Consider the following 22,266-nt stretch of genomic DNA (forward strand, 5'->3'; position numbering starts at 1 on the left):
AACAATTTTCTCTCCTTCCTCTCCCCCCTTGGGAAAAGTACTGCATACAATTTGAAGGAAGGATGAAGGGATACTATGGGATTGTTCCGAGAATGCCATGGAGAATGGGCATCTCCCACTTCCTCCAGGCTCTGAGCACCAGACCCTGCAGAAGGGAATCTGCTGGGGCTAAGAGTACATCTTTGCCTAGGGGCTTCTGTAAATGATGAGCCTTGTTTTACAAATGATCTCACCGCTCCTTTTCTGCTGGCTATATGGTACAACCAAGTCCTTTCGGTGTGAGAAAGGCAGGATAATGGTGGCCTTTAAAATCCAAAGCTTTGCGAACAGCCTTATAGCTTGCAGTAGCTGAAGTGTGCATGGAAACTTCAAAAGTGTAAAACCAAACCCATTATCCCAGGGAGGGAAGTCAGCCACAAATGGCAATTACATTGTTATGCTCTAGGGTAGAGCTGTGGAGGAGGTGGTCTCATGTCTATTTCAACAAAGATGTTCATAGCACAGAACAGCCAACGCAGCAAGCAATCGCATTCCCTTCCCACAGCTTTGCCTGCTGTGATAGGGAACATTGGAAAGCTCTGGGCTTTCCCACTGCCCTCCCTTAGTGCAAGCACATCTATAGGTATCAAATGCAGACATTACTTCCAAGCAAGGAAAAGTTTCTGAACTGCTTGGGGCAGACCTGAGTGTGGAATTCACTGCTGAGGTTGAAATCCGGGGTCGTGCCCAGATTGGGCAAGTCCTCTACCCCAAGTCCCGGCCCACCCTACATGCCGATCGCCACCAGCAACAAGATGTCCTTGGAAGGAAGTCAGCGTACCGACTGCGATGCTCATAGCTGCCCTTACACCGGAACTTGTGGGCTGGGAAGACAGTGAAAATTCCTTCTTCTGAGCTGAAATACTGCCACTTGATTCCAGGGTTGGATTTCAGGTTGTCGGCAAGCACTGGAAGAGGAAGAAAAGGAAATATCACTACAGAGCCCACAGGTGTGTGCACGCACGGCTCTTCGGGCATCTGTTTTGCATAAACTGCATGGAGCATGAAGAAATCCCACCAGATAGAAGGTTGTAAATTTTCTGCAAAACATATTCCTTCTGCCCCTTAAGAAAATATCCTGCGAATAGGTAACGTGACATTTCGGTCACGGGAAGCCATTATTCTTCATACGGTAGGGTGACATTCTATGTCCTGGGTTATTTCTCCAGCACAAAGGATTCATTTGCACTAATTTTTCTGCACATGGGGCTGGTCCGTGTTGGACTAGTGTACACTCGCTGGCATGGGGTTCATTCTCTAACCATGGACGCTGGTAACATACCTTGTCTCTAGGGACTAGGTCTCTGATGTTGACTTTGCCTTCATGAGCCTCACTTCCCAGTAATGGAAACAGCACAGATGGGATTCGAAGGGCCAGAACCATATCCTTGAGGAACTCTGTTACTTAGTGAACGGGAAACAGATCCCACATCTCCAGAGTTGATGCAGAGGCTTGCTTTTACTTTATGACGTCTCATTCACAAGGCTACTCTAGCGTGTGGGTGATATTACTGTTCTTGCTTTGGAGCTGAGAAATATACTTAGGCCATGGGACCAAAAACCCCTGTCGGGGGCTGGAGAGATGGTTAAGAGCACTGACTGCTCTTCTGGAGGTCCTGAGTTCAATTCCCAGCAATCACATGGTGGCTCACAACCGTCTATAGTGAGATCTGGTGCCCTCTTATGGCGTGCAGGCATATGTGCAGACAGAGCACTGTATACATAATAAATAAGTCTTCTTTAAAAAGAAAAAGAAAGAAAAGGAAAAAAAAACCCAGTTGGGACGGAGACCTTAGTGTCTTGGCTGCTGAGCTTACATCATGCTGTAGTCGCTGACTTCCTGCACAGCCGTGTCCCTACCATGGATTAGACTTGGCATTCCCTCAGCCCCAGGGCTACCCACCTGTGTACACCCTGCCTCACAACCTCTTGAATTTTCAAACTTTGTTCTACTTTTTAAAATCCATCTGTGAATGCCAGGCCGTGGTGGTGCACACCTTTATTACCACCACTCAGGAAGCAGAGGAAGGTGAATCTCTTGAGTTCAAGGCTAGTTTGGACTATAGAAAGAGTTCCTGGGCAGCCAGGACTTCAGAGAAACTGACTCAAAAAAAAAAAAAAATCGGTGGGTTTGTGAGTATGCGTGCATGTACATGTATATGATATATTGTGCACACATGCCAGGGCACCTGTGTAGATGTCAGAAAACAACCTTGGGTGCTGGTCCTTGCCTTCTGCCTTCTTTTGAAACAAGGTTCCCTGTCTGTCTGCCACTGTGTACACCAGGCTAGCTGGTCTGAGAGCTCCCAGGGGTTCCAATTCACCTCTCTTCACACCAGGATTACAGATGCATGTGTTCGGGTTTATGTGGGCTCTGGGGGTTCTGCCTCCAGTCCTCATGTTTTTATTATTATTATCATTATTATTATTATTATTTATTATACAGCCAAGTACATTTTTCACTGATCTATCGTCTAGATCTTCTAGCTCTTATTTTGGGCAAGATCCTGCTATGAAATCTAGGCTGTCATCAAATTCACCATGTAGTTCAGGCTGTCCTCAAACTCACAACCCTCCCGGCCTCAGTTCCTGAAGGCTGGGGTTACCAGAGTGCATCACCACGTGTACCTTCCAAAAGTGTTCTGCTTTTCTCACAACCAGAAGCCCCTACCTTCTTTGAGCCATTGGGCCTTTTCAGTCTCTTCCACAACGACTCAGAACTTCACTACACATTTGACTATAGATCACGGCTTCATGCGCTGGAGCAGCCCTCAAGATGAGCAAAACCCCATCTTGCTATAGGTATCTATATGCCAGCAGAACGAGAGGGAAACAGAGCTTGAAGCAGGGCAGTGAAGGGAGAAGCGTGGGAAAAGGGAGAGAGCAGGAAACCTGAGGTGTGATCTACCCGGCGCAGACACAGCTCCGAGTCCACGCTGCTCTGAATGCCCACGTGGCCCAGAGAAGGATTTGTTTCTGTAGTTGAGATGTGACCAAGACAACAATGGGAGGCGTCACCGCTTCAGGAGCTGAGTTCCCAGGGTATTGCCTTTAACAAGGGCATGACCAAACAGAATCTGTGGACTAATTTCCATGTTGCAAATGAGGAAGTGAGCTTACGGATGGTTCACAGCGCTTTCGTAAGCCCAGCACATTTTGTTTTTACTACCGCACTGTACCTATCTGTGTAAGCACAACTCAGGCTTTTCCCTCTACTTACATTTCCAGTGCCTACCATCAGTAAAGTGGCTTCGCCCCTCCTGAGCCTGGAGTCATGAATACACAGCATCTAGTGAGTATTTCCTGAACCAATGTAAAGCCACATCTGGCAGGTAGAAAGGTGTCTCACACACAGCTCTTCCAACTCTCATACTGGCCTATCAACAATTCAGTATCAAACACAGAAGGGCGAGGGAATGACAATATTATGCTTGGATGCCATGCTTACCATCAAGGGCTATGAACGTTCTCAAATGGATCTGTGAAGACTGGCAGGAAACAGTGGGGGGTCATAGCACCTGGGCAGTCCAAATGTATAACAAGGCAACTACATGTAGGCTTGCCATCTTCCAGAGCTTCATGAAGAAGGCAAGTTGCTGATCTGCTCTGTCTCTTTAGCACTCAGCCCTGTGGCTGACTTGCCAGGACGCTTCAATATGCTGGCTGGACTGAATTCCTATGTGACACAGGAAGCTCTTGCTTCAGCTCTCAAGTGCCTCTAAGCCACTGTTGTATCTGTGCTTCTGATGGCCACTAGACTTTGATCAGCTCTTCTCCGTTTGTTCTCCTGTCAGGAGAATGGAATTGCTTGGCAGAATGGAAGACAAGAGATCAAAGGAACCAATCTGTGCTTTGCCTTGGACAAAGTAGTTGTGGGATCAGAAATATACACTGAACCCTTTACTAATTAATTAGCACAATATCTGACGAGCAGCTTAGGTGAGGTTTTGGAGTGCTATCCAAAGACAGGGAAGATCTACCAGGTTATGAGAAGGAGCTGGAAAAAAGCATCAACTCATGTGCTTGGATGGGAGTACCTCCTACCTACCACGTGTAACGCAAGGTGTCCTGTACACACCACAGGAGATCTTTGCACTTGGGCTTGCTTACAATGGTATCCCAAGATGCAACCTGTGTGGAAGGATGGGGACATGAGAGCAGAGTAGTTTGCATCACCTTGCAAATGTTGACTTAGAAAGACAGGAAGCCAAAGGCCAAGGTTAGCTCTCCAATGTATCATAGGAATCGGTACATAAACATATATCTGTGCACAGGGTAATTATATAAGCACGTATCCTCTATGCATAAGGTAGAGTATATAAGCACATATCATCTATACATATGGTAATTATATAAGTGTGTATCATCTGTGTACAGGGTAGAGTATATAAGGGCATATCATCTGTGCATAGGGTAATTACATAAGCACACATTACCTGTGCATAGGGTAGAGTATGTAAGCACATACCGTCTGTGGTTGCAACGAGCAAAGTAGAACCCAGGGTAAAATCTATTTGACTGTAGTCTCTTTCTGAGTGAGGTTTTATCTACTTTTGCATATAACCTCCTGCCACTGGCAATATGTTCTCCGAAGACTGAGTTAACAAACAAGACAGCAATTAAAATACACAATCAGTGTTAAAATGTCAATTGCATCTTTCTTCCAGGCATGCAGTCTGGCATCAGAGCTGTTCCCAATTGTCACTGGAAGCACTCAAAACACAAAGGGAGGATCATGGCATCGGCCGGTCAACTTCTCATTTGACCCTGAAATCCACTTTTGATGACCATGCTGGGACAACATGTGATTGCGCCTTTTAAAAAGCCACACAGTGCTGCTGGCCAGCTAGCCTCCTTCCAGGAATATATGCCCAGGGATACTAGGACCATTTTTATGTAAAGGAAAATAAGATTCCAGTCTAGCAACATGAAGCAGGGGTTGCCCAACATGAGCTCTGTGCTGATGAATTTTTGCCCTTTAATTCCAACTTCAGCCAAGTCAACCTTAACATGCACAAAATTTCAGGTATTAGAATTAAACCAGAATGGCAGAAACCCACAGACACGCAGGAGAAGGGTTAAAATTCCTGCACAAGCCTATTCTACTCCCCCATGCTATGAAGGACCACCTCCCAGTACCAGCACAGCTTTTCCAGTTTGGAATAGAGACGTCAAACTTCTGCTGAAGGACACATAGGAGAAATTCTGGCCTTTCAGATCATCCCATCGGATAAAACTACTTAACTTCTGCTAACATAGCAGCAGAAAGGCAGCCACTGGCATGCAACTGATCAAGTGTGGATGTGAGCCAAGGAAAGAATATTTACAGAAATCGGTGTTGGTGATTCTTCCCCAAAGCCATGCAAAATATACCAATGCAGGATGTGATGCACTTCCAGTCATGTATAGTTTTAGCAATTACCTTTTCATTCCTCCATCACCTCTACATACTTGCTGAAGAGCCATAGGGCAGGCCCCCGAATCCAAGCAGTGAAAGTTATTACCAGGCACATGATTCGGAAATGGGCTCAGAGAGCTTTTGCGACATGCCTGAGGTTTTACTCTGAACGAGAAGGGCACATGACTCAAGCCAATCTGAGATCATGATGTCTGTCTCCCGCCTCCTGCCAGGCAATTTGCCCTTGTTAAGGTCATCCCTGGGATGGAGTGAGCATGCTCTCTGGTGGTGTCAGGCTGATGTGGAGTGTGTGCAGACACAGAAAGGCCTCTTCTCTCCTCGTCTCCTGGGGTCTGAAGCCTTAATCTTGATCTCATATTTGCACTGTTTACCAGGCAAGCCCTGCCAACGCTTGCAATAAAAAGACAAACACTGCCTTTGGAAGTAAAGGAAAGCTCGATGACCTCATTTAAAAGTAACATCTGTGACAATAAACAGGCTCTAGGAAACTATTAAAAGGGAGCCAAAAGGACCGGGAATGTTTTAAAAATAAATCAGAAGTCATACAGTGCATGATCCATTTAGTCTCACCACAAAAGATCATTCTGGATCCTCATAGTCATTCTTGCACAGAGTGCAGCAGGCAAGGGGTCTCAAATTCCCCTTCTTGGGAGTCCTCTGGCATAAGATTAAATTTCATCCATTATCTGGCACTAGCAGCGGAAGATGAATATGAAGGTAATGAGACCCCCAGGACCCTAGGAGTCATCCATCAACACGGAGCATCTAGGGCCAAGCAGGCCCCTCTCTGGACTAGATGCAGAGGTGAAGAGAGCCTTACTAACTGTGGAGGCAACCCAGTGGGGCTTCCCACTATTCTGGCATCAGTTACATGCTCTGGCCACTTGAGGTGGTGCCTAACTCAACACAGGGCCATATATATATATATATGGCCTCTTTCATTCCTCAAGGGTGTTGGAAAATGTCCAGGAAAGGGCTGGATCCAAACTATTGGCCCAGGATGCATGGTATTTGGCTCCAAACCATTAACAGGCATGTTTGTATCTGTCTATATCACTCCACAAACCTAACACACACACACACACACACACACACACACACACACTTTAAATCTTAAAAGTAAAACAAATTAAGAGAAGCAAAGATAGGTGAAGCCAAAGGAAGCATGTATGAATTAGCAGTCATGCTGGATTTTTCTCTAGAGGCAGAATAAATACATGCATGTGAGGTATTTCTCTAAAATAATAAGCTGCATTTGTTGGTAAATGTAGAATTTACCAAATAAATTGATGGGGCATGACAAAAATGATTTTATAATTGATGTAAGAAGACAGAAGAAACAACTATCGAACTGTTACAGCTGACATGTACTAGCTGGAAGCCCATGCCACCATGTTTATCACTGACCCACAGGCTGGCTTAGCTGGAAGATGGCACAGACTTGAGCTGTGGCCCGGAGAGCTTGATAAACAGCCGCAGCACAAACAGCTCTCGGCAACGTTAGACAATACTGAGAGTAGTTAAGACAGGGAGTCTTTACGTGGCTGAGAAGCTATTCAGTAGACAGATCTTAATCCTTCTGGGTTTACCACAGGTTAGTGATGTGAGCCTTAACTCCTTCCTACATCACTAGCTTGGGGAAGACTAAGAAAGCTGTTTGGACATGGGCCCAGCCCTCAACTGCACTTCTATTTTGTTTGTGGTGGCATTTACTTCCTCTAAGACTTAGCTATCACAAATGGACCCAGAATGAGGAACTTCAGCATCTTTTAAGTCTGGCAAGTCATCTGACCTTAAAATTCTTCTCCAGGGAGTCTCCAAAAGCATCTTTCTGAGATGTACAACACACCCGGCTGTCTTGCATCAACTATTAAATCCAAACTCTGCAAGACCTCAGCTAGCCTGGCCCTCCCTTCTCTGCAGCCTCCTCCTGCCTTCCAGGAGCTGCACTGGACAGCAAGAGCCAATGCTGTCACTCCCACAGACGTGCCGTGCCCTCTTCCAAGGTCATCCTTAGGCCTGGATAACAGGCCTCCATCTAGCCAGGCAGCTTTTCCTCACCCTCCAAATTTTGCTTTAAATTTCAACTTCTCAGAGGTCATTCCCGGATGGCCTTCAATCAATATCCTCACAGCCAATATTGTGTTTCTCAGCAAAACCCGATATACTATTCTGCGTGCCATTTTCACAGCTGGTCCTTTAACCTTGCCCACCCGGAAGAGCTGTGAGTGACACCAGGACAGGAACCAAAGTCAGTCTGTCTCTCATATTCCCAGAATCTACCACAGGCCAGTATTCTTTCTTTCTTTTTTTTTTAAGTAAACATTGCTAGAACATGTAATCGGTGGCTTGGTTAAGTGCCTCACTTCTGTCCCTTGTGAGATTCCAGCTTTTTCAACTGCAAAGTGATGGATTTGGAAAAGGTGTTCACAAATTCCCTTGATAAACCCAAAGGGGAAGGAGGCAAATCATGATGGTCAACAGGAGGGAAATCCCGATGCTCGACTTACAATCGGGTTAGCTCACAAACGCGCCACGAACTGAAAACATCCTAAACTAAAAATTCATTCGTGACCCACAATAAAGATCAGCCTAGCTTGAATGTACTTCGAACACTTGTCTTAAATTATTGTTGGGCAAAATCAAGCTAAAGCCCATCTTATAATAAAATGTTGAAAATGTCACAGATATGCGCTACATGGAAACGAGATGGAATGTTAAGACCCTGGAAATACAGTACACTCTATAGCATGTGGACTCCGTGCTCTTGGGCACGTCAGCTGACGGAGCATCTGCCCACCCCTGCTGCCCAGTATCACGCTTTATGCTACATATCCACAGCCTAGGGAAAGACACCAATTTAAAGTTCAAGGTATGATTTCTCCAGAATAGAGAGCCCTTCTGTACTACCATACAGTTAACAACCAGCAAGTAGGACCACGGTAAGCTGGAGACTGTGAACTTACAAAAGAACACATTTATAGCTGGGTGTGATGGCCCATAACTATAATACTAGCCCTAGGGAGGCAGAAGTAAGCAGATGTCTACATGGTCCAGGACAGCCAGGGCTACAGGGTGAGAGCCTGTCACCAAAAAATAAAATCAATGAATAAATAAATAAAAATGAATTTCCAGCTAGTTTTCAAGAAGTATGTAGAAAATGGGGAGAAATGAAAAAAATGATTTTTACTTTCCATCAGGATCAGTGGACACTACACCAGCGAGATGAAAATAGCTAATTAAAATATTTAGATGAACAAGATCGAGACAAACCAGCTGTTAGACTGTAGGAGCAATTGCAGGCTGTGGTCTCATGTGAGGAAGTGTGTTCTCATCTCATCAAGAAGTAAAGTAATTACGGAAGTAATACCCCAAGCCTGGAAAAGCAGGGACCTAGCAGCTAGAAGCATTTGGATGAAGCCCTGTAGAACAGCAGGAGGCCGGTACCAGTTATACTTACTCCTAACATTTTTTTGTCTTTCAATGTTGCCTTGGACTGTGTGTTGGGAACTTTCGGAAGGAGCTGGAGAGATATTTCTGTTACTCTTTCAGAGGACCCGGGTTCAATTCCCAGTACTCACGGGGCTGCCTACAACTCTAACTCCAGTCTCGAGGGCTCGGCACCTTCTTCTGGCCTCTGAGAGCCCTGCACAAATGTGCAACAGAGACAAACATGCAGGCAAACACTCATGTATAAAAAAATAATAAAAATATTACTTTTTTAAAATAAAAATTATAAAATTATAAGTTCAGGATTATACAATCAACTTGAAGGCAGACAGAAAAAAATCACATGTCTATGCCAATGAGACGGTTTTCAAAACAGGCTCAGAGCATTAGAGACTCTTCTTCACTCATGATTAAGAAGGGTTTAGTAGTAGGTCTTTGTTACTACTTGGAGGCAGTTTTGTTAGCATAGTTAAGGTCAAAGTCTAGGCCCTGATGGCTGTAACAAACTAGATTTAGTCACTCTACCACAAATAGACCAATTAGATAACATAGAATTAGTAAAGGACAGGATAGGAGTCTCAGTGTGGTCCTATGGGAAGAGGAACAGAAAAGCCAGTGACTGTCCAGATCCTAACAGGACATTTAGGTTTAAATGGAAGCCAAGGGATGTACACAGTTAAGCAGCCCTTGTCCAGGTGTGGGCCTGCATCATCTTCATCTTGACTCAGCTCTTCAGCAAGCTGTCAGATCAGTTGTTAGTGCTGTGTGATATCTCTTTCTAGGAGACAAACTCTCATTCTGGCTGACACCAGGATCCCAGCATGAGATTACCGGGGAAAATTCAATTTCTTGGGGCCTACTGCTTCAACAGTCTTAGAGTCAAAGGGGGGGGCAGGAGTACCTCCTTGCAATAGTCTCCGTCCTGCATTGCAGTGTGAGCAACGCCCCCTAGAGTTCATGTGTTGAAATTCAATCCCCACTGTGCCCTGTGAAGATGGAAATTCAATCTGACTATAGGGTTCAAGAGTGGAGCCCTTTGGAGGTAATTAGGATTAGTTCAGATCCTTAGGGTAGAGCACTGTGATTGAATGAATATTGGTGGCTGTGTAAATAGGACAGGGGAGAGACACTAGCAGACACAGACACAGACAAGTGCTCCTGTCCCTTGTCGTGTGTCATCCTGTGCTGCTTGAGGACTTTGCTGAGGGAAGGCCATTACCTGCAACAACCCCACATATGGACCACCACTGTGAACCAAAACAAAATATTTTCTTTCCTAGTGGGCCTGTCTTGAGTATTTAGCTGTAGTAACAAAGTAGATTACCACAGCCCAATGCCTTCCATAATCCATCTTCATCAACCCAGGATTTCTTTGGTGAATGTTAATTCACCAGCATGACAAACAAAGCTGAACCTCAATGTAATATTAAATTAGAAGCCGATAAAAATAAAATTGACTTGACCTCCAGACTCATGAATGCCATATGTCTACCCAAGAGCGTCTTGAGATAGGGATAGGGTGTGTGGGAACAACAAATCAGAAGTCCTGACTCCAAGACAAAATATGCTCTTTAGAAATTTGCTTACAAAGGTTCTCCATCAGATTCCTTCAGGGACTAGTATTATGAAGGTGCTCTTCTACACTAGTTCGTTTTGTCCTATAGCTGTGGGGGTAAAGTCAGTGAGCAAAAGCGCAGGAAAGGGTTTCTTTGTGTTACATACAGGGATCACAGCACATTCCTGAGTCAAGCCAAAGCAGGAACTTGCAGGCAGGACCCGAAGCAGAAATCATGAAGGAGTGCGGCTTCCTGGCTTGTTCTCCCTGGCTTGCTCAGCCTGCTTTCCTGTAGCATTTAGGACCATCTGTCCAAGGGTGGCACCACCCACAGTGGGCTGGGCCCTCCTATGTCGATCACTAATCAAGAAAGTGCCTCAGGCTTGCTTACAGGTTACTCTTAGAGAAGTAGTTCCTCCTCCAATGGTTCCCTCTTCCCAGAATGGTTCTAACCTCTAGCTAGCATCAAGCGGATAAAAACAAACAAACAAAACAACAAAACACATTCTGAATAGTGATACATATGGGCAGGAACACATCAGGGTTGGCATTGCTTCCTAAATTAGTATTGGTCTTAATTTAGGTTGACAGGAGATTACGGTATCTCCCAGAAGATCAAAAAAAGATGCTTCTAAAAATTAACCAGTTGAAAGCTCATAATAGAAGACCGATAAGATCTGAAAATGCTAGTCTAGCTCCAGGTGACAATCAGTGACAAGAGAGATGGGAGTTAAGCTAAAAATTATAATACTGGGCTAGACATCTTTCTGGACATTTTTAGTCAGAACAAAGCCTTTTAAAAATTCAAGCAATGTCCTTTGATAAGGAGAACATGGAATCAGTGGCAGGTGAGATGGCTTTACTGGCCACACAGTTCCGAAATCCAGGAGTTAAGAAGTTCTGATCAGTGGATTTACTGAGTCAGTCTCCCTTCTTTCTTCCCTCCCTTCTGCCTTTCAAATATTCACTGAATCTTGCTCATGTGAGTCACACGAAGGGCAGCTTTTCTGCTTGTTGCAGTATGAACAAAAGTGAGAGGGCTCAGTGGTGAGATGCACCCTGGGTGGGGTCTCCAGCCCTCCCTTTGCTAGCACATCCTTGCCCAAGACATCCTACCTGGTATAGACCCTGAATGCAGGAACAACTTGATTTTTTTCTGCACGACAAAATGCAAACAAAAAAGATCATAAAATAGAAACATGTCTTCTGGGAAACTATTGACTCTGTCACTGGCTGTGCAAGGACTCCTACAGAGTTGGTGCCTTGCTTTTATAGGTCTATGCAATTCTAAGCAAAGACAAACCCATTTTGAAATAGCTGTTTCTTCTTCTGTTTTGGTCTTTTTGAGACAGGGTCTCTATTATGCAGCTCTGCTTGTCCTTGAAATCACTCTGTAGACCAGGCTAGCCTCCAACTCACAGAGATCAGCCTGCCTGTGTCTCCTGAGTGTTGGGATTAGAGGTGTGCACCTCCACATCCGGCTGTTTTTTGTTTATTTGGTTTAAACCACAGCATATAAACTATTGTCAGATGAGCAGTGGAAAATTGCACCTTTCCCTTTTTATGTGTTCCTTATTTCCCATTTACTTAGTCTCAAGGGTCACCAGCAAGGACAGTAGTAATGTTCTAGAAATCACTGTAACATGTGGGGCCCAGAATCTCTGGTCCTCAACTACATCTTTCATATTTGACTGGGTCTTCCACCATCAGTCTCTGCAGCTAAAGCAAAACCAACCCTGCCATCATTCCTTCCTATCAGTGTTCACTGGATTAGGAAGGACATGGATTACAAAACACATGCGTTAGGCTGTAACTTTCGTCTGTTCAATGATACTACCCAACAGCGAGAAGTACAAAAAGAAAGTACACTTAGTGGCAAGCTTGTCTCCCACCTAAAGAACAACAGGTTTTCTGATACTTACTCAACATCACCTAGTCAAACATCACCCAGTCAAATACACCAAGCACTTACTTCCCATAGCCTGCCAAATCAAAAACAGACTCCAAACAAAGCTTCTGGCCTTGTCATTAACCCCAATCACACCTCTCCAGCTCCCACTCCTGATGCCTGAGCACTGTTTGACCATGTACTCTGGATGGTCTATGTCAGGGACCGAGGGGTAAGAATATTAAGTGCCTGGCTCTGTATGGGTACTTAGTAATTCTTTTGCATATGATACCTAAGTTCGTTCATCCAACAACCTATGAGGTAGGTTTTATTTATCATTCTATAAGCCAAAACATGGGGAAGTTAAAGTTCCAAGTATATAATTCTAGGAAGAGACAGAATATTGAGGTTGACGAAACAGATTTCTTTACATTTATTTATAGCGGAATGGTTCAGGAAGTGAAGGGTGACTTCAGTCTTGAACTCTGACCATGGAGCCCAACAATCTTGCCACTCCACAGATCATTCTAACTAAAGGTCAATTAATGGCGGCTGGCAAGCATGATCCTTCCCTCTCTCCTCCCAGATATTTTAGCTCAACATGCAAACCTGATTCTGTTTCAAGTTTGGGATTGTTTCTAGTTAACCATATGATGAAAGAAACAACAACAACAGAACAGTCTGTCCTCAACACATCTGAGACTTGGAGAATTATAATAAGGTGTGTGTGTGTGTGTAGGGGAGGGGTCAGTCCAAAATCAGGAATGTCTATTCTTCTTCCTTTCTCTTCCATATGGACTCCCAAAGGAGTACCCAAAGTCGGGGTGTTCTCCATGCATTCATAGGAAAAATAACAGGGGAGCAACAGAAACATAGCTCTCAAGTCTGGTTGACTGCCACAGTCAATTTCTGAAGCCTCCAGGGTCCCAACCTTTACCATGCCAATGTTCTGAATCCGTAGGGTTGGGGAGCTCACAACAGTTTGTGTTTGTTTCAAACAAACTACCTCTTGGCGACTCTAGGGGCTAGCTATTCTTGGGGAAATAATTTGACATTATACTCTGTTATCTCATCTGGTTCTTTAGATTTCCTAGACTAATTAACTTAAAAAAAGAAACCAACCCCCCCCCAAAAATACCAAGCAAACAACAACAACAACGAAACACACTCACTAGTTAGAATTAGTGGGACCTTCCTGTGTCCTCTGGTTGTCCTGGAGTCTACTTTCCTCAGTCAAGCAACCCTCTGCTGAGTCTGTTAATCTTCCAGCACTGCCCAGTTCCTTCCAAGGTCAGTTTAATTGCCTAGACCTAGCTTTTTCTTATTTATTTTTCACAAAGCTCCCATCTTCCGCTACTTAAGTCTGTGAGTTGCTTGGCTTCAAAGTTAAATTGATAAATAATAATAATAATAATAATAATAATAATAATAATAATAATAATAAACAACTTAACCCAAACTCTTATATAATCTATTAAAATATGGCTCAGCCAACCCTAGAAACAATGGGCCATCTTGGCTGCACATGTTTTAGCTTCCAGAAGGTGCCAAGTGCTCTTCACCATCACCTGGATAATTCCTGTTACCTTTTAAGACACTGTTCAGAGCTGGGTCCTTGATCACATGCCCCAGGCTTTATTCTCGACTGCTGGTTTTTCTCCTGTCCCCTTTCCCAACAACAATATTAACACAGACACGAGAATGTGAGTTCTGAGGCCACAAACTTGGATTCTAGTACTGTACCTAACATAAAACTGTCACCCAGGAGAAGTCCGTACAAAGGAGCAGGGACGGGTGGGGGCTGAGGCTATTTCTGGATCTCAGGCTTAGGCAAGGAAGCTGCTCTTAGCTGAGTTTTTAAAAACGGACCATAGAAACTAGGACAAATAGGGAGATCACAGGCTTGGTTTTACACGCAAGGAATTTCAAAAGTCAGGCCATGGGGAGAGAGGGAGAAACATCTCAACGTTGGCATTCTAGGGCAGGAAGGCCATTAGCTGGGATACAATGGTTCGTCACTTTCTATTTCAGTTATAGCAGCCGACCTCTCTGGACTGTTATCTACAGAATGGGATCTGTAATAAGAGTAAGACGAAGAAACAATGGATTGTCTTGAGTACATTTTGTGAAGGTGATTACTTGTCTGTGTAATTTGGGTCACTTTTATATAGATAGTGGGGGCACTTCTCTGTGCAGATTCTCTGGTAAGTCCTGGAAAGCAGTGCTATCTGACAGGAAATTGTAGTCTTTTCCCACGGAGGTTCTTCAAAAGTCTTGGTTATCCCACCATGGTGGTTGAATAAGAATGACCTCCCATAGGCTTATAGATTTGAATGTTTGGTTACCAGTTGGTGTACTGTTTAGGAAGGTATAGGAAGGAGGTGAGGCCTCGTTGGAGGAGGAGTTGAGGGTGGGTTTTGAGGTTCAAAAAGCCAAGCCAGATCCAATCTCCTTCTCTCTCCCTCTCTCTGCCTGATGCCAAGATGTAAGCTCTTAGCTATTGCTCCAGTGTCATGCCTGCCTGCCATAATGGCCACGGACTCATCCCCTGAAACTGGAAGCAAGCCCTCCCCCAATTAATACTTCTATAGACTGTCTTGGTCATGGTGTCCCTTTATAGCAATAGAAAAGTAACTATGATTCTTACATAAGAAAACAAGGACACAGATAAATCTGGCTCCTTCCATTGAACAAGGATTAATTTGTGTATCTGTTATAGGAAAGAAGGTATTGCACTGGGTCCTAGAATACACAAAGAACAGAGTCAGGGAGATGTCCATCATATCAACTTAATATTCTACAGTAAGAACAAGCATTAGAGTGAAGCCACAAGAAAAAGTGGCAACTGAAGCCACGGGATTTTGAAGGGTCTCCTTGACTTCCAAGGTGCCCTGGGGTTGGCAAAAGGCGCTGCTGTGACTATGAAGAAGCCTACCTTCCCACACAGCACAATTCTGCGTCCCTTCTTTCCTCATCAGCTGCTCCTCCCTACCTCCAGTTGGCTTCCCGGGAAACCAAACATACTACAGCTACACAAACCTCACACATCCAGGAGAGTCACATGAGGTGGCAAAGAAGCGGGTCCTTCAGAACCAAGGGCTGTTTTACATATGACAGAGGACACACCTTGTCTTGTGGGCAGAACTAGTATCACGAACAAAAGCACCGAGGAGTGACACAGACTGAAGGGGCTGAAAGGTTTAAAGACTTAGGAATTCACTAAGGCTGGAGTTCACAGGTCCCTGGAAGAAGGGGCTAAAGATGATGGTGAAAAGCTCCCACCCAGCTCAGAGGAAGGCAGAGCATCTAAGAAGTCTAAGAAGGGGAACTTGAATCAGTGTTTTCAAAGTGTTCAGAATGTGTGCAAGATGTCTTGAAAGAGGAAACAGAACCCAAAACATTTTGGAGGTTTTAATTATTACTGGTAGTTATTCATCTTGAGATGAGGTAGAGACCTTCATTTATGACAAAAGCTATAGAAAAGAGAAATGATGGAGGACTCTCATTGGTTAATAAAGAAAGTGCCTTGGCTTTTTGATAGGGCAGGATTTAGATAGGTGGAGTAGAGAATGCTGGGAAGAAGGGAAGTTAGTAAGACACCATGCCTCTCCTCTCTGAGACAGTTGCCATGAAGCCAACCACCAGGTCAGACATGCTGAATCTTTCCTGGTAAGCCACCACTTTGTGGTGCTATACACATTACTAAATATGGGTTAAAGCAAGATATCAGAATTAGCTAATAAGAGGCTGAAACTAATGGGCTAGGCAGCGTTTAAATGAATACAGTTTCCGTGTAATTATTTCGGGGCATAAGCTAGCCGGTGGCCAGGAGCCAGGTGGCAGGAACACAGCCCGCAGCTTCTCACTACAGAGAAAGGAGAGCGGAGACTGGAAAAGAGAGAAGGAGATTACAGACACCCAGAGGAGAGAGAGGGGAAGGAGACTGAAGATGCTCGGATTCAGAGCCACTTTCCCTCAATGAAAAGAGGACAATAGGAGGTGTGTCACAGTCAGTGTGGCAATTAAGAGGACTAAACATGGAAGGAGTGCTTAGCATCCTTACCCAGCAGGGAATTGCGAATTAAAACTGCTTTTAAATTATGTCTTACCCCACTTGGAAGAGCTGTCATCAAGACAACAAAACAAATGCTGGTTAGGATGTTGGGAAAGAACTATTTTTTTAATTGAAAAGATCTCATAATATTTTCTTTTTAGATTTATTTTATGTATACGAATGTTTTGTTTGCACACATGTCTGTTCACTACATGTGGTCCTGCTGCCCTCAAAGTTCAGAAGAGGGAGTCAGAGTCCCTGGAACTGGAGTTACAAATGGTTGTAAGGTGCCATGTGGGCGCTGGGAATTGAACCTAGGTCCTCTGGAAGAGTAGCCGGTGCTCTTACCATTGCATCATCTCTCAGGCCCCACTCTTATACACTGATTCCAGAGATACACTCTGCTGCACTCACTGTGGGAATCAGCATTCGTGTTTCTTCATGGAAGTCATATGACCCAATTATAACCACTCCTCAATATACACCTAAAGTATTGCAGATCAGCCTTCCACAGGGACACTTGCTCATCCACAGTGACTGCTGTGCTATTACAACACCTAGGGAATGGGACAGCATGGGCATCTAGCAGATGATGAGTGGGGGAAATGTGTATACACACACAGACACACACATACACAGCAGAACTTTATTAAGCCGTAAGGAATGAAATCGTATGTTCAGGAAGTCAAAGGTAACTGGAGATCATTATATGAAGTGAAATAAGCTACCTCCCCTGAAACATCTCTCTCTCTCTCTCTCTCTGTCTCTCTCTCTCTCTCTGTCTCTCTCTCTGTCTCTGTCTCTCTCTCTCTGTGTATGCCTGTGTGTGTGTGTGTGTGTGTGTGTAGCATGACAGTCACAAGGGGACCATGAAGAGACAATCTCCCAGAGATGAAGCGAAGACTGTTCAGTAAGTAACCTGAGCAGTGGGCTGGGGCTGGAGGAACCAAGGATGTGCAGCAAGGAGCTATGGATGCTGAAGAGTCAAAGAGAAGGAATCTTGGGAGAGAAGTGACAAGACTGCAGCAGTGATGGTAAACAGTGCAGTGATGGCAAACCGTGCAGTGTGGGTAAACCGTGCAGTGTGGGTAAACAGTGCAGTGATGGTAAACAGTGCAGTGATGGTAAACAGTGCAGTGATGGCAAACCGTGCAGTGTGGGTAAACAGTGCAGTGATGGTATACAGTGCAGTGATGGTAAACAGCGCTGTGATGGTAAACAGCGCAGTGATAGTAAACCGTGCAGTGATGGTAAACAGCGCAGTGATAGTAAACCGTGCAGTGATAGTAAACCGTGCAGTGATGGTAAACAGCGCTGTGATGGTAAACAGTGCAGTGAGGGTAAACAGTACAGCGAAGGTAAACAATGCAGCGATGGTAAACAGTGCAGTGATAGTAAACCGTGCAGTGATTAAACCATGCAGTGATGGTAAACAGTGCAGTGATGGTAAACAGTGCAGTGATTAAACCGTGCAGTGATGGTAAACAGTACAGCGAGAGTAAGCAATGCAGTGATGGTAAACAATGCAGCGATGGTAAACAGTGCAGCGAGGGTAAGCAATGCAGCGATGGTAAACAATGCAGTGATGGTAAACTGTGCAGTATGATTTTAGAGAAACCAAAGGATAACTTAGATAAGGTTTACATGCCAACTGCTACAGGGTGGTCAAGCCAAAGACTTCAGTGCCACCCAGCACTTTAGACATAGTGATAAAGTAGAAGAACAATCTAAGTGGAGTGGATTGGCTAGTTCAACAATGTTAAATAACCATTACTACGGTATTATAAAAGTGTATATACAAGTGCATAAGAGTTTTCAGTTATATTTGCTAAGTTAAAAGTGTAAGTTTTGTCTATTGAAATCAAATCCACACATAAACATATATTATGCCCCAGCAGGCTCTGCTCTTCAGTTGTGTTTTTAAAAGTCAGCTAATGGCTCACAAAACATCCTAGCTGGGCATGGTGGCATACACCTTTAATCTCAGCACTGGAGAGGCAGAGGCAGGTGAATCTGTGAGTTTGAGGACAGTCAGGGCTACAAGTGAGACCCTGTCTCAAACAAACCAATAGGAAATGAACATTCCAAAGTGAGTATAATAGATATTATGGCTTGGATTTGAAATATCCCCCAAGATCTGCATTTTGAACTATTAGTTCCCAACTTGGGATGCTGCTTTAGAGGTTAGGGGACCTTTCGGAGGTGGGGACAGGTTGGCAAAGTAGGTGACAAGGAGTGCCCTTTCGAAGGTTCCATACTCACTCCTTTCCAGCCCCCATGTACTTTGGCTTCCTGTACACCACCACATCAATGTACCATATGCTCCTGACGCACGATTAACAAAAACTCAGAGACAGAAATTGGGGTTCAATCTGAAAGTCAGAAAAGCAAAACAGCCAGCCACTGGCTTTTATCTCTACCGCGATCTGAAATGGTGATCCTGCCTCCAGGAATCTCAGGATGAGACTGAGACTGAGAGCTGTCTCCTCCCTTTTTATATTCCTCTCTAGTTCTAGGATTAAGGATGTGCACCACTACTTCCTGGTTGCTATGGCAAACTAGTGTGACTGTTGGGAATGAAGGTGTGTGTCATTGCTACCTGATCTGTAAGGCTTGCTAGTATGACTGTTTTACTTTTCTGATCTTCAAGCAAGCTCAGTTTGTTAAAATGCAAATGAAATGGCACTGCATGCTCCGGTCACAAGGTTCAGGGATGCGCTCCCATGTCTTACATTATGATGGAGCCTTGAGCCAAAATAAACCTTCCCTAAAATGGTCTCAGCCAGTTACTTAGTTACAACGGCATGCAAGTATCAACAGGGGTTTTACTACCAGAAAATGTAGGCTTGAAGGGAAAATTCTGGTTAAGAAAAGGGACCCTGTGTTTGGCACCTAATTTTGTGTGTGCGTATTCATATTAACAGATGCATCAAAACCAAACCATAGAATCTCAGAAAATTTTTACAGAGATTCAAAAGATTTTAGAAGTTTTATTGTATAAGCATTCCATCTTTTGACTGAAATTCAATCACAAAGACGTAAAAAAGGAACCAACATCCTTAGCTTTTGCTCGTTCCTTTCATGGAGAATGCGGTGTGTTCTTTCTGCTGTTACCAGGAGAAATTTACTAATGATTGATTGATGATTGATGATTGATTGATTGTGGTGGACACTGAACTCAGGACCTTGTGAATGCTAAACAAGCTACCAGTCTGGCTAAAAGTTATCTAACAGTGCAGATGCTTCTTGATTTATGATGGGCGGAATGTCTCAATGAACCCACTATAAGCTGACTGCGTACCAAACATGCAATTAATATACCTACCCTACTAAACACCCTAGCTTAGGAACCTTGTAAAGGCAGAATTCATGCTGTTTGCTCCTGAGAGCAAGCTGGTAGTGGCACTTCTTTGGCACTGTCCAGCATGAGGAGAGACCATTGCACTACACACTGCTACTGGAGAAAAGACCCTGATTCAAAGGGCGGTTTCTACTGAATGCATTTAGACTCTGTAGTATCATCAAGTTAAAAAACGAATGTAAGTCAAGTCATTGGGAGCCAGGGGCCATTGTATTGGAAAGACCAGAGAAAAGACTACAGGACATAGGGAGTCATGGCTATTGGGCATTAAAAGAAGTATAGAAGTCAGCAAAGTGAGAACAATCTATAGCCCCTGAAGTCTCCTGCAGCATTTACCTCTACTGACTTCTCAATGCCCCTCCCACCCTAGGAATCCTGTATCTCAACGAAGACCGCAAAGTTACCAAGACGGGAGTTTGCAATTTTAAATGCTCTTTAAATCACACACAATGAAGCCTAGACACATTTCCATTCAGTAAGAAAGGCCAACACCTACTTCTGCTATCGGCTCAGTTGCATAATTCAAGATAGCAAGAGGCAGCTTTGCTTGGACTCCTCAAGTCAACTCTGTACAGGGATCAGGCCATGCACAAGAAAACAGCTCAGCAGGAATTTAAAAGAAAAAAAAAGAGTGAGAAGCTAAAGATAAAAGCAGGAAAGCACCATAATCTAACACATGTGCTGTCAAACTTCAGTTATTTGGATGGAATCGGGGACAAGCAGTCAATTTAGAAAGTAGAGATCTGGCAAGGGTTGTTTGAAGGAAAAGAATGCACATGTGTGTTGGATGGAGGGATATATGACCTAGTTTTGGATAAATAAATCTAAGAATGGTTTATAATTTATGTGCGTCTACTTCCAGCTAGTCCGAAAGGCAATCTGAAACTGTGTTATCAATTAGGAGCCCATTGATGGATTATATACAGTCTGAAAGGGCCTGGGGCTGGACATCTTACAGATGTAAATATCAGACATGTGATAGCCTACAGAGCCCATTAATTCTGCTCTGAAAAGGGGCATGGGCTGCAGGAGGGAGGAAAGGGGGAACTTGGAGGTCGCCCTTCACCCTCTACCACACCTCTCACGTTACAAATAAGTGCTCAAGGATGTGGACTTTGGGACTCAGCCACCGCCTGGTAGAATGTCACACAACTGCAAATGCAGGCAAGCCAGCGCTTATATACTTAAATATTGCCAAAAGCTGCTTGTAAATTGAGCTGTGCCAACCATGCTGAGAGCCACTCTTGCCAGGCAGGTTCTACTTGAGAAACACTCTAAGAATGACCAGAGTTCAAGATCTGGTCTTTGGTTATCTTCAATGTACTTCATCCATCTCTACACCTTGATTTTTCAGGCCCTTTCCCCTATCCCTTAACAACAAACGGTGACATGAAACAGCATTTTGTAGAATCCTTTTTCCTTAAAAAATGTTTATAATGCTGAGGCTCCACCCAGTGTCTTGAACATGGCAAGCACTGGGCTACTGAGTTATGCCCCCAGCCCTTGCAGGGATGGCTGGATGATTTATATAGCTGAGTTTTACTCTAACCCCAGTAAAAGGAGGTAATCACAGAACAGCAGGCAAGCTCACCACTCTCTGATTCCCACTCAGTGGTCCAGCTTCATAGTAAAAAGAATCACTTGGAAGGGAACACCCTGAAGTTCCAGAGCCTCTGATAATCTGTCATTCTATCAATTTTCTTTTCTTTCTTCACCCTCCTTTCTACTGCAAACTCTTTACTTCCCCCATATCTTGCCTCACACAGAGGAGACTGACTGCCACCTCTTCTTTGCCACACCAGACCCCCAAATGCTAAAATTTCCCTCAACTTAAAATATCCCCGTGATGCTTAAAATCCTCCACCATTTTTCCTAAGCAGTCCTTGGGAGTTTGTACACTCAACTGTCTCCAGTCCCTCTGCCTCAATCCTGAAAGCCTGAGGCCTCCAGACCCAGCCTTCCAGCTTGCTCTGCCAGTCTTCCCCACAAACTCTTTAACCCTTGACCTGCTGGAGGAGCTCATCACAGCTGCTCTCTCTTCTGTATTGAAACACACTGTCACTTACTTCAGGAAGATACCCTCTTGACTGCCAACCCTGCCTACTCCTGGACCGACTGTCCCTCCTCCTGATTGCTTCTTGCTCAGAGTCCTCTAAGTGACAAGAGACTCCAAGACAAGCTCCCCATCTCTGGAGCTCTTTTCTACCCTAACAGCTTGCTACAAGATTATAGTCCCATGCCCAGGACACAGGTGCCACAAAGATACAATGAATTCCAAATTTAAATCTCTAGTCTGTCCTGTCCCTAGATTCAAAACTTGCATATCCAGCTATCAAGGAGGTTTTCCTACTTGGGTGTCTGCTAAGCACCTAAGACTTTACTCTTACCGGAGATCCCATTCCATTCCTGTGTGACACTCCCATATCTTATCCACTCCCCTCTCTATGGGCCCTCTGCTGCATTCAGAGCAATAGATGAAGTCCTTATAATGGCTGGTGAA

The 22,266-nt window shown here is 44.3% G+C and overlaps 1 protein-coding gene across 1 annotated transcript in view; it reads right to left on the reverse strand.

The window, feature by feature from the left end:
* Positions 1 to 22,266, reverse strand: part of Cachd1 (cache domain containing 1) — a 228,630-nt gene that overhangs the window by 60,423 nt on the left and 145,941 nt on the right. The window contains exon 5 of the mRNA XM_038333472.2: positions 821 to 947. Within this exon, the coding sequence (XP_038189400.1) occupies positions 821 to 947 (127 nt within the window). The remainder of the gene's footprint in view (positions 1 to 820; positions 948 to 22,266) is intronic.

The sequence above is a fragment of the Arvicola amphibius genome, chromosome 6 (genome assembly GCF_903992535.2).
Source record: "Arvicola amphibius chromosome 6, mArvAmp1.2, whole genome shotgun sequence".
NCBI lineage: Eukaryota > Metazoa > Chordata > Mammalia > Rodentia > Cricetidae > Arvicola > Arvicola amphibius.